Source organism: Python bivittatus, unplaced genomic scaffold (assembly GCF_059951505.1).
Source record: "Python bivittatus isolate LINGU-HERP-01145 unplaced genomic scaffold, Pbiv_v1 ctg000470_np1212, whole genome shotgun sequence".
NCBI lineage: Eukaryota > Metazoa > Chordata > Lepidosauria > Squamata > Pythonidae > Python > Python bivittatus.
In genome coordinates this window covers 1284218-1296897 of record NW_028277065.1, presented here as the reverse complement: position 1 = coordinate 1296897, position 12680 = coordinate 1284218, and the positions used below count along the sequence as shown (strand labels likewise).

General features: G+C 34.4%; 2 protein-coding genes across 2 annotated transcripts; both read right to left on the bottom strand.

The window, feature by feature from the left end:
* Window positions 1–958: 958 nt before the first annotated feature.
* On the bottom strand, window positions 959–1891 carry LOC148215551 (olfactory receptor 14I1-like). Its single transcript, XM_088142952.1, has one exon. It carries the CDS (start codon window positions 1889–1891, stop codon window positions 959–961), a length of 933 nt encoding a protein of 310 aa, XP_087999078.1.
* A 7235-nt stretch (window positions 1892–9126) lies between these two features.
* Window positions 9127–10059, bottom strand: LOC148215550 (olfactory receptor 14A16-like). Its single transcript, XM_088142951.1, has one exon. The coding sequence runs from the start codon at window positions 10057–10059 to the stop codon at window positions 9127–9129; it is 933 nt and encodes a 310-aa protein (XP_087999077.1).
* Between the last annotated feature and the right edge of the window lie 2621 nt (window positions 10060–12680).

Below are 12680 nucleotides of genomic sequence, written 5' to 3'. Positions count from 1 at the left end.
CCAGCATAGAATACCTCATGCTTAAAGTGAATTGAATCAAATGACTCTATTTTCCATATACTGAAATGTTAACAGAACCAAACTTTTCCCTAGACTTGGTGTATATCAGTATAATTATAGGCTAATTTAGCATCCCCTAACAATTTAGTTTTTGCAATCAACTCTCATATTGACAGGGTTGATATTTTACATTCCTTTTCAGTATATTTTACATGCCCTGACAAAAGTAAAAACAAATAGATATTTTCTGAAGAAAGGCTTTCAAATAGTTAAGCCATTAACAAACTGGGAGGCACACCCTACTCAATCATGGCTTGTCTCAGAAAACTAAGTGAACTGTTTTGGCCATTATACTTGGAAGGTAGACCAGATATAACCTCCCAAAGAGCCTGCAATATTTTTAAAGTAAAAGTATGAAAATACCAGTAAAATCACAATTTGAATATCCGAACATCTATTATAATTATGTCAATATTGCTATTGTTATGCCTATAATTACTGCACTTTGAAGCTGAATTATTGCAAAAAATAGCTCAAGAAATAAAAATCTCTTATTTCTTATGATGCACTATGGGGAGTCAATAAATCTAAATGTGCCCAGGGCGTACAGGTGTCTAAAGGTAGCCCTGCATGAATTTGCCTGGAATTGAACTTGACTTGAAGGAGACTGCCCATATGAGATGGGGAAATGAAGGAAGGAATTGGCAAGTTACTTTCAATAATGTTGCCAAGAAAACTATAGGGACTTGTGCCACACTCACCAGGGGTCACTGTTGGTTCAATGGACCATGAGAGCCTCAGTCTTAGCAGAGGCGAGGCCAATCTCATAAGTCAGTAACATAAACTTTCTAACCTAAGATATGGTCCTGACAAGTGGGGCATGGTTACATAAGGCACACATCATATGTCTATTTTTCTCTTTCCTGATCAAATGCAAAAATATCCAAAAGAATCCAATTCACACTTTTTTAAAATGACATGACCTCTGACCAAAAAGTCTTGAAAGAGCAACTTTGATGTCCCTGTTTCTCATGCTGTAGATTAATGGATTCATCAGGGGGGGAATAATGGAATACATTATTGTAATTATGAAATCAAGGTGGGATGGACTGTCAGATACGTCTCTTAGATAAGCAAAGGCAGCAGTAAACAAAAATATGGAAATGACAGTCAGATGTGGTAGGCAAGTGGAGAAGGCCTTTTTCCTACCCTGAACAGAAGGGATTCTTAAAACAGCAGAGAGGATCTGTACGTATGTAGCAATGATGAAGACAAAACAACCAAATACTAACGTAGTACTAAATATTAAACTTCCATTTTCAATTACATATGAATCTGAGCAGGCAAGCTTAAGTAACTGTGGGGTTTCACAATAAAACTGATGGATCACATTAGAGCAGAAATGAGTAAGAAAAGTTCCAATAGTGTGTAATGAAGCATTAAGAAACCCGGCACTCCACACGCTGCCAATCATTTTGGTGCAAGCCTTCCTGTTCATTACCATTTCATATTGTAAAGGTCTGCAAATGGCAACATACCGATCATAGGCCATAATGGTAAGGAGGGAAAAATTGCAAGTCCAGAAAAAGAAACACAAGAGGACTTGGGCAACACATCCAGAATAAGAAATAGTCTTTATACTCATCAGAGAATTCCAAACAGCTTTGGGGAGAATGACTGAAACTGAACCAATGTCTTGCGTGGCTAAATTCATCAGGAAGAAGTACATGGGAGTGTGAAGGTGGTGGTCACAAACAACAGCAGTGATGATGATAAGGTTTCCTGTTACCATCATGAGATACAGTGTCAGTAGTAAAGTTATGTACATAATTTGTAGTTCCCAAATCGCTGAAAATTCCAAAAGCAGAAACCCTGATGTGTCATTATCCATGTTTCATCAGGAATCATGACATCCCTAGAAGAAAAAGGAGAGCTGTTAAATATTTTCTATGTAGTGCCTTTTAGAGAGATTTCAAAGGTAAATAAGAATTTTTCCTTTGACCTAACATTAACATTTAAGCTACAAAATTAAACATCCTCCTCAGTCAATTATCTTGCTTTTTTGTAAAGTTCAGGGGTCAGGTACCTCAGTGTAATTTCAGCAGCAATCAAGCTTTATTGCTGTATTTGGCTTGAAGTCAGATATAAATGACAATGCCCATTGAAGTGGAATGGAAAGCCCAAGATTTTTAAATCTCTTTGGGAAAGAAAATTCTTTCCAACAGTTGGTTTGAGACATTAAGCACTAAGAATTTGTATATTTTTTTTCTTTCATTGACTTATTTATTATTAATATTATTTTAAATTTTCTTCATAAATGGCTCTGAATGGACTCAAGAATTTACATTCTGGCATTCCATGAAGAAAACTTTTTTCTGGAGTGGGGTCCTGCACTTCCCATTCTTACTTCATAAAACACAAATTGGAGCCTATTTAAGCTGCTTATGAAACTAAAGGTATTGGATAGACCCAGATGAATATGTTTAGTATGATTCAAACAACTGATTGACTTGCTTACAGAGCAATCAAACTAAACCATGCAAATATGGTAAGAACATTTCACTTTCAACCATTTAAGATAACTAAGGTGTGCATAAGCAAAAGGATTTGAAATGATCAGTTCTGTTTAATAACTAAAATTGCATCAAAAATAAAATTGGAAGTGAATGCGATTTTGAGTTTAATTTATTTTGCATTTGAAGAGAATCCCCAGTATTAAGGGGTGGGGGGGTTGTGTGTGGGTGTGTACTAAAATGGAACATGAGTGCATATTTTTAAAAGGTAATAGGAAAATGTTCTGTAATTAGTTCAAACGAAGAAATGGTAAATCTGCAAATTGATAGAGATTAACCTCAGCCTTTAGCTTTAACTTCAGAGAATTACATTTACCCAAGTTAGTGAAATTTTTATCTAAATAAGTCAGCAATCCCTTTGTCAGCAGCTGGAAATTACCTTTGTGGAGAGTAATGTTTTATGGTTGGTGGTAGATCTTCTTCATATGTTACTAAGTTTTAGTGCTGCTTATTTTCATCTCTTCCTAAATAACATTGCTTGAACAATCATGATTAAATGAATAATGGCTGACACTGAAATCTGTTTGTTTTAACTGGAACTGTAATTGCTGGAAAAGGGAAGGAATGCTTATGCTCAATAATGAAAAGATGAAGAGAGAAATAACTTATTCAAGGTAAAATTACTCACCATCTTTATTCATGCAGATTTCTGTATTGTTTTCATTGTCTTTGTGCCTCTCTCAGTGAGATTTTATCTTCTACATCCATTAGTGACTTTCTATTTAATTTCCTTTGTGATTTTGCCCAAAGTTATTAACAGGTCAGTCTCCATTGGCAGCACAGAACAGCCATTGACGATTAGAGGTTTTTCTGTACTCCCTAGGACCGTATTATTCTAGATGAAGAGTTCGATAGAGAACAAATGCTGATCTGATTTGGGGGCTCAATAATAATAGAGAATAATTGTTGGGCACCAAACTCTCCATCAGTTTTAAACTAATGGAGATCTGAAATCTCTACGCACTACTGCAATTTTGTATAAGTTTAAGGTTGCCGTGTTTTGATGCTTATTTATTTATTTGTTTGTTTGTTTGTTTTTATTTTTTTAAACATTTGTGCAGCTGCCCATCTTAAAACCAAACTCTGGTGGCTTATATCCCAACCATAAGAAAAACATAGTATATGGATGACCCTCCCCCCCAAAAAAACTCAAAACGATGAAACTAGAACCAGGAAGAACAGAACAATATTGTCCTATTTGTGTACTATTGCAAGGTGCAACATCATTATTTCTAGGCATAAAAGCCCAGGACAATGTTGTTGCTACTTGTGCAGAATAATCTACACATCAGCAAATAGCTTTAAAAGGTTAAATAACAACAACAAACAAAGGAAGACAACTATATTTCTAGTAATTGTCCACACGTAATCTACAACGGTAAGAAATTATCAGTTTGCTGGGTATCCTCTATATCAGGATTTCCAAGCTGTGCTCAGAAAAGGTTGTCCCTCTCTCTCTCTCTCTCTTCTTCAGTTTCTTCATGTTTCACTGGCACTGTTGAGGCTGCTATAATGTTCTACCATCTATTCTAGTTGTCTGTTGAAATGAGTTCAATATACCATAATACACAACATTTGATATTCATCGAACACGTTTTGATTTTTTACAGAATTAGCTCTAGAGTTATGTATTTGAGTTTGTAAATTCAGCCTGACTCAGAATCACCATCTCTGCTATTTTTTTTTTTTTTAATAGTTATGGAAATATCTTATTCAGGTTGGGATTAGCCAGATTCCATTTTTTTGTCAAGCGGATTACGCTGGGGGGAAAAAAGAAACTTTGGCTGAGTAAGGCTGAATAAGTAAAGAAGTAAAGAAGATCTATATGGCAACAAGGGAAAAGCAAAACGAAACACTGTGGGGAAAGGCTTTGCTTTCTATGCTGTTGCTTAGCTAAATTAAGGTGTTTTAAGTTCTGCTGCTGCTTATTTTCATCTCTCTCTCTCCTTAAATAAAAGTACCTGAACAATCATTCCTCTATAACAACTGAAACATATAAGGTATTTTATTGTCACTGAAATTGAAAAGGAAAGGGAAGGGAAGACTTATGAATATTTAAAGGAAAAAAAGGGGGGGAATAGTGTATAATTCAAAATAAAGGTAAGTGCATGACTTACGATCTTCATCCATCTTTATTCATAGAGATGTCTTTATCTTTTTCCTATTGTCTTTTTAAAAGTACCAGTAAGATCTTATACTGTGTAGCATTTCAATAAGACTGGATCTCATTTTTCTTATTATTTCCCCAAGGATTTAAAGGGAAAAACAGAAACAAAAGTTGTCTCCTTAGACAGAACAAAATAGCCACTGTGTTATGGATTCAAAAACAAAACAATAAACAACAACAACAAACTCTCCTGAGGTCATTGCCCAAGGGTCTGTATTATTTTAATGTTGAGGGCAGGACTAATTTGCAGGCTCAATAATATTATATATATTATATATATATATATATATATATATATATATATATATATATATACTCACTAAATATAACTCTCCCGTTCATGGATCACTGCCTTGTCGTGGCGAAGGGGCTTGCGCAACTCAGTGAAGCCATGAGCTATAACTATTGAACAAGAACAGCAAAAAATAACTCTATCAGATTAATTTGCAGGCTCAATTATAAACACACACATACACTAAATTTGTCAGTTTTTAAGTAATGAAAATTTAAAATGTCTCAATTTTATAGTGCTTTATTATAACATTAAGGATGGCATGTTGTTGCCCCGTTCTATGATATATTTTGCTATTATGGATTGGGAGGTTCAACTTCAGCATAATTACTGTTACTTAATACTCAGAAGAATTTTGTTGCTCTCTATGCAACATATTGTACAGTTGTCCTTCGAAAATAAGACGCTCTGGATTCTAATTCAAATTATGACAGAGGATGATGACATGAAGGTCTATTCTATATCTATCATCTATCTATCTATCTATCTATCTATCTATCTATCTATCTATCTATCTATCTATCTATCTTTTATTAGAGATTTTTACACATTAAAACATAAACATGAAAAAATGTAGAAAATGAGATTAAGAAAGAATGAAAGATAGAGGAAAAGTGCAGAAACTAAAAAAGAAAGAAGGAAAAAGATATTTAAAGAAGTGACTTCCTATATGCTTTGCAGCAGTTACAAACAAAATAAGTATCCCTCTACTACCTTTAAGATTACAATACACAGTTCATTTCGCAAATCCAGAAACCACTTACCACTTCTATGAAGGTCCATCAAGGGTTTCCAATGTTTTACAAAAGTACTTATTATCTTATCCCTAATCAAACGAGTCAATTTTATATTTTTTTCTCTTATACAATTAATTCTGATATTATTAATCCTTAGTGTAGCGTTAAGATGTTGTCATAGAACCTGGTTTTTTATCTTCTTCCTGACAAGGTGCACAAGTGTATTCCTCAGTACATTTCTTAACTTTTCATTTCTTGTGTTAATTCTGTACACCTTGTCAACTTTTACATTCGTGTCATTTTCCTCCCATTCTTTAAAAAAAAAAAAAAAGTGGGGGCTTCAACAACCCCTTCTTTAATGTCTTCACCAGGCTGATCTGTAGCTACTTAACAGACTCAGTCAGTGAGACTACAGCTGCCATTGAAATATTCTTTTCAGATTTTTCCAACATCCTTTGTATAGCCTCTGGAGTAATCGCTATTTGCCCGGTTGATGGTCCTTTCCTCCCTTCTTTTGTGGCTTTCCTAATATTAGCCATTTCTCTCCTTAAATTTTATAATCAACTAGATAAAGCAACAAAAATAAGAGAGCCCTTTTTTTCTTAACTCTTTAAACCCTTCCAGCTCTCCATGATTCTATAGTCACATGGCCCTTATCTTTTTGTTTAAGAAAATCCACCAATCAGTCGACTTAAAAATTCTTTTCCTTTGAAGATATTTCATTTGTTTAATTAAGTCCAAAGTACTTTACAATAATCAATATTCCAAATTTAAGTGGCCCCTCAATCCGTTTTAAATTGTCATAATTCAAATTAATAAGTTTTTTGCTTTCAATTAGTTTTAAATCCTTATAATTCTTTATATTCTATTTATTTATTTAAAAAGGGTATTTTAAAAAGAATTCAAGACTTCTTTGGACCACTTTGAAATTTGCTTTCCTTCTTCTTTAGATACTATTCTCTTACATCCATCTTCTGACATCAGAAAGGAAGTATGTAAATATATGCATATGTCTCTGAAATACAATTTGTCTGTTCCCTTTGCATGGTATGTGTCTTCCTCAATCTTGGGTCCTCTCCCAGAGCCTGGGAGTTTGAGGATATTGAGCAGTATCTTAGCTGTTCCTGGCACTGGACTTCTCTGGACAGAGAGCTCTCATGATGTTGCTAGGATCTGTTGGAGCCACTTTCCCAGCTTAGGAGTCATAGCCCCAAGTGCTCCTACCACCACTGGGACCACTTTGGCCTTGACTTTCCACATCCTCTCTAGTTCCTCCTTCAGGCCGTGGTACTTCTCCAGCTTCTCATACTCCTTCTTCCGGATATTGCTCTCATTTGGCACCACTACATTTATCATCACTGCTGTCTTCTGGCCCTTGTCTACTACCACAAGATCTGGTTGATTGGCTGGTATCTGCCTGTCTGTCTGGATCTGGAAGTCCACAGGACCTTAGCCCTGTCCACAACCTCCTATGGAATCTCCCATCTAGATTTGGGAGGGCCTAGCCCATACACTGTGCAGATGTTCCTGTACACAATGCCAGCTACTTGGCTATGCCATACAGTGCATGCTGAATGAATATGTATATGTATATGTGTGTGTATGTGTGTGTATAATGTAGACTATATAACCAGGAAAGGGGTAGATATTAGAAACTAGTACTAGCTGTTGCTTCAATTAAATTTTTTTAAGACCAAAGAGCTAACAGCTAGCTATTAGAATCTCTTTTTAAGGCTCACAATGCAGAAAAAGGTAGATTTAAATCTTTGGACTTGGATAGTTTAAACCCTTAAAACTGTACGCTGAAAACTGGATGATTATTCTCATTATTGCCAAAAGCCAAACCATGAAAAGCTGAGATACACTGAAACATTTATACTTCTTTATATCCATTTTTGTGAATACTTTTGGCATGAGGCAGCCTTGAATAGGCAGCATTTTACTGACTGAATTTCTTCTTTTGGAATTTGCAAAGCTAAGAATCACATATTCATATACAGTAAGTACATATTCTTTTGCCCCAGTTTTTTTTCCAAAATGTGTGAAGAAAAGAATGAAAACATTCTTTGCATCCTTGATCACTAATAGATTTTTATAAACAAACATTTCATTAATTGACTGCTGTCCCTCCATCCAATGTCTTCATATGTATACATGTATGTATATACTATACATGAATATACAGAATAAGCTAGAATCTTAACATTGCCTTTAAAAAATTCTAAAAGCACCCAGTGCAGAAATCTGCATAAATCTGACAGTCTTCATATTTATTAGGTACAGGAATTTCATCTAGTTCTTTCAAAATTTATTTTAAACTGTTGCATCTATCTGTTTCCCCATACAGATCACTGAGAAAAACATTCAGATTTAACCAAAGCTACATTTCAAAGATAAAATACCTCATGCATAAAGTGAATTGAATCACGTGACTCTATTTTCCAAGTACTAAAATGTTAACAGAACCAAACGTTTCCCTATTCTCTGTGTATACATGTACAATTACAGGCTACATTAGGAATCCCCAAGATTTTAGTTTTTGAAATTCACTATCTAACTGACAATATCTGTCTATTATTTTCATGCCTTTTCAGCATCTTTTCACACATCCTGGAAAAAAAAAAAGCCAAATATATATTTTCAGAAGATAGACTTTCAAAGGTTTTAGCAATTAAGAAAGAGGTGTAGATGGAAGTCAACAGCTAGGCTAATCTTGGCTCACCTCAGAAAATTAAGACGACTGCTTGAGACATTTATATTTGGATGATAGACCAAATCTAAACTACAGAGCATGTAATATTTAAATAAAATATGAAAAATAATAGTGAAATCACAAGTTGGATATCCTAAAACCAATTACATTTTATAAATATTTCTGTTGCTTTTTGGGGCTTATACATACTGCACTTTGAAAGTAAAATGTTGGGAAAAACATGAGGAAATATAAATCTCTTATTTATTATAAGCCCCTCTGGAGAGTCAATCAAGATTAATGTGCCCAGGGCATACAAAAGTCTTAATGCAGCCCTGCATGAATTTGCCTGGATTTGAATTTGACTTGATGGAGACTGCCCATATGGGATAGGGAAATGAAAGAAGACATTGGCAAGTCACTTTTAAAAATGTTGCCAAGAAAACTGAAGGAACTTTTACCACACACACCAGGGGCCAGTGTTGGCTCAATGGACCATGACAACCTCAGTCTTAGCAGAGATGAGATCAATTTCATTAATCAATGAAATAACGATTCTAACCCAAGGTGGGGTGCTTGCAAATGAGGGACAGTTACATAACATTTGCATCTTATGTCTATTTCTTTCTTTCATGTTCAAATAGAAAAATAGGTAACTAAACAGTTCATATTTCCTTAAAATAAAACAACTTCTGACCAAAAATTCTTGAAAGAGCAGCTTTGATGTCTTTGTTTCTCATACTGTAGATTAACGGATTCAGCATGGGTGGAATAGTGGAATACATTATTGTTATTATGAAGTCAAGATGCGATGGACTGTCAGCTACAGGTTTTAGGTAAGCAAAGCAAGCAGTAAACAAAAATATGGAGAAGACAATGAGGTGTGGCAGACAAGTAGAGAAGGCCTTTTTCCTTCCTTGAACTGAAGGGATTCTGAGAACAGCAGAGAAGGCATGCACATAAGTGACAATGACAAAAGCAAAACAGCCCATTGTTAAAGTAGCACCAAAGAGTAGAACTCCAATTTCAGTTCTGTATGAACCAGAGCAGGCAATCTTAAGTAAATATGGGATTTCACAGTAGAACTGATTGATAGTATTAGAACAGAAAGGAGTATTAAAAGTGAGAGTGGTGTGTAATGAAGCATTAAGAAGGCCGGCAGTCCATACACTGCCAACCAATTTTGTGCAAGCCTTCCTGTTCATTATCATTTCATATTGTAAAGGGTTACAAATGGCAACATACCGATCATAGGCCATGACAGTAAGAAGGGGAATATCAGAGCTCAGGAAAAAGACAAACAACATGACTTGGGCAACACATCCAGAATAAGAAATATATCTGATATTCATCAGAGAATTAAAAACAGCTTTGGGGATAATGATTGTAACTGAACCAATGTCCTGCATGGCTAAATTCATCAGGAAGAAGTACATGGGTGTGTGCAGGTGGTGGTCAGAAATAACAGCAGAGATGAGGAGAAGGTTCCCTGTTACTGTCATTAAATACAGTATCAGTAATAAAGCTGCATGCATAATCTGTAGCTCCCAGATTTTTGAGAATTTCCAGAGAAGAAACTCAGATGTGTCATTATGCATTCTTAATAATGATAACCCTAGAAGAAAAAAGAAAATAATTGTTCAAATATTTCCTATTCAGTACTGTTCGGAGTGATTTGAAGAGTGATGGATCAACCTTTAGTCAAAACTATGTTAAAAGCTAGTTCTCCAAATTTATCTGAAACAATCTGAGGGACAGCATTATATCCTTCTATTTGCTTACATTTCAGCATGATGACTCTTACAGATATTTAACCACTATCAGATAATATGACCTTATTTTATAATCTTGAGGTGACAGATAGTTAACACTAATTTCTTCAATATTGGGAACCTAAAACAGATTTTTTTCCCCTCAAGTTAGTAAAAGCTGCTGGAAGTTGGATTTGAATCCAGGTATATTCAACCATAATATAATTAATTAATGTTACCATCTCCCTCCTTCCATCCGTCTCTTTCCCTCTCTTTCCAGTTTCTCCATCTTTAGCTGACCAAGTTGTGGCTGCTATAATGTGCGACCATCTATTCTGGTTCTTTGTTGAAATGAATTCAGTATGCCACTGAATTCATTTTGGTTGTTTGCAGGAATAGCTGTACAGTGATGTATTTGAATTTTAGAAATTAAACCCAACTTGGAATTACCATCTCTGCTATGCTCCTTTCTTTTCTTTAATTGTCATAGAAGCATCTTATTTATGTTAGAATTAGACCCATTTAATTATTTTTTAGTGTGGATGGAGATTAAATGTTTTTCTTTCATTATTTTTGAGCCATCATTTTAAAGTTCCTCAGTTAACTGTGGGGTTTAAATTATGGCATTACTTTAAAAATGAATAAGCTTCTCATCTCTACCTTGTGATACAAAAAATAGGGACTGTAAAGAATAGCTTCAAATCAGAGCCTTCAATTCTATTTGACAAATTAATTTGAATCAGTCCCTCTATGTAGATCAGTGTTTCTCAACCTTGGGAACTATAAGATGTGTGGACTTGCCCAGAATTCTGGGAGTTGAAGTGCACACATCTTAAAGTTCCCAAGCTTGTGAAACACTGATCTAGATGGATACCTTGCTTTAGAAAATGAATGAAATTTTTTTCAGAGTCCACATTGAATTTTGGCACAGCCCTAGGTTTTAAGGACATATTAAAATTGAAAATGAGTGTATATTTAAAGAAAGGATAGGAATTTCCAGCAGGTTACAATGTATATGGATAGAATTTTCTTTGAGCTTTTTAAAAATTAATTTTAAAAAACAAATACATATTTATTTATTTATTTATTTATTTATTTATTTATATCATTGGCTCTTAATTAGACTTAATTATTTACATTTTGGCATTCCTCAGAGAAATCTTTTGAAGTCTTGCACTTCTCATTCTTCCTTTAGATATGCAAATTAGAGTTTATTTAACCTGCTTATGAAATTAAAAGTATTTGATAAACCCAAATGGATAATATTTAATACCATTCAAATCACTGAACTAGAGTTGATTAACTGAATCAGATTAAACCATCCAAAGATGGTCAGAACAACTCACTTTAATTGATTTCAGATAACTAAGGTATGCATGAGCAAAAGGATTTAGAATTATAAGTTCTGTTTAACAACTTAAATTGCCTTAGTAATTTAATCAAATTGGAAGTGAATATGACTTTGAGTTTAAATGATTTTGCATTTGAAGAGAATCTCCAAATGAATTTTTAACTATGTATTAAAATGGAAAATGGGCACATAATTAAAGAAATGATAGGAAAATGTAGTTTAAATGAAGATATGGTAAATCTGCAAATTGATAGAGATTAACCTCAGCCTTTAGCTTTAACTTCAGAGAATTACATTTACCCAAGTTAGTGAAATTTTTATCTGAAGAAATCAGCAGTCTCTTCTTCAGTAACTGGAAATTACCTTTGTGGACAGTAATATTTTATGGTTGGTGGTAAATCATCTTCATGTGTTCCTAGGTTTTAGTGCTGCTTATTTTCATCTCTTCCTAAATAACATTGCCTGAACAATCATGATTAAATGAATAATGGCTAACATTGAAATCTCTTTGTTTTAACTGGAACTGTAATTGCTGGAAAAGGGAAGGAATGCTTATGCTCAATAATGAAAAGATGAAGAGAGGAATAACTTATTCAAGGTAAAATTACTCACCATCTTTATTCATGCAGATGTCTATAATGTTTCCATTGTCTTTGTGCCTCTCTCAGTGAGATTTTATCTTCTGCATCCATTAGTGACTTTCTATTTAATTTCCCTTGTGATTTTGCCCAAAGTTGTTAACAGGTCAGTCTCCATTGGCAGCACAGAACAGCCATTGACGATTAGAGGTTTTTCTGTACTCCCTAGGACTGTATTATTCTAGATGAAGAGTTCGATAGAGAACAAATGCTGATCTGATTTGGGGGCTCAATAATAATAGAGAATAATTGTTGGGCACCAAACTCTCCGTCAGTTTTAAACTAATGGAGATCTGAAATCTCTACGCACTACTGCAATTTCGTATAAGTTTAAGGTTGCCATGTTTTGATGCTTATTTATTTATTTGTTTGTTTGTTTGTTTTTATTTTTTTAAACATTTGTGCAGCTGCCCATCCTAAAACCAAACTCTGGTGGCTTATATCCCAACCATAAGAAAAACATAGTATATGGATGACCC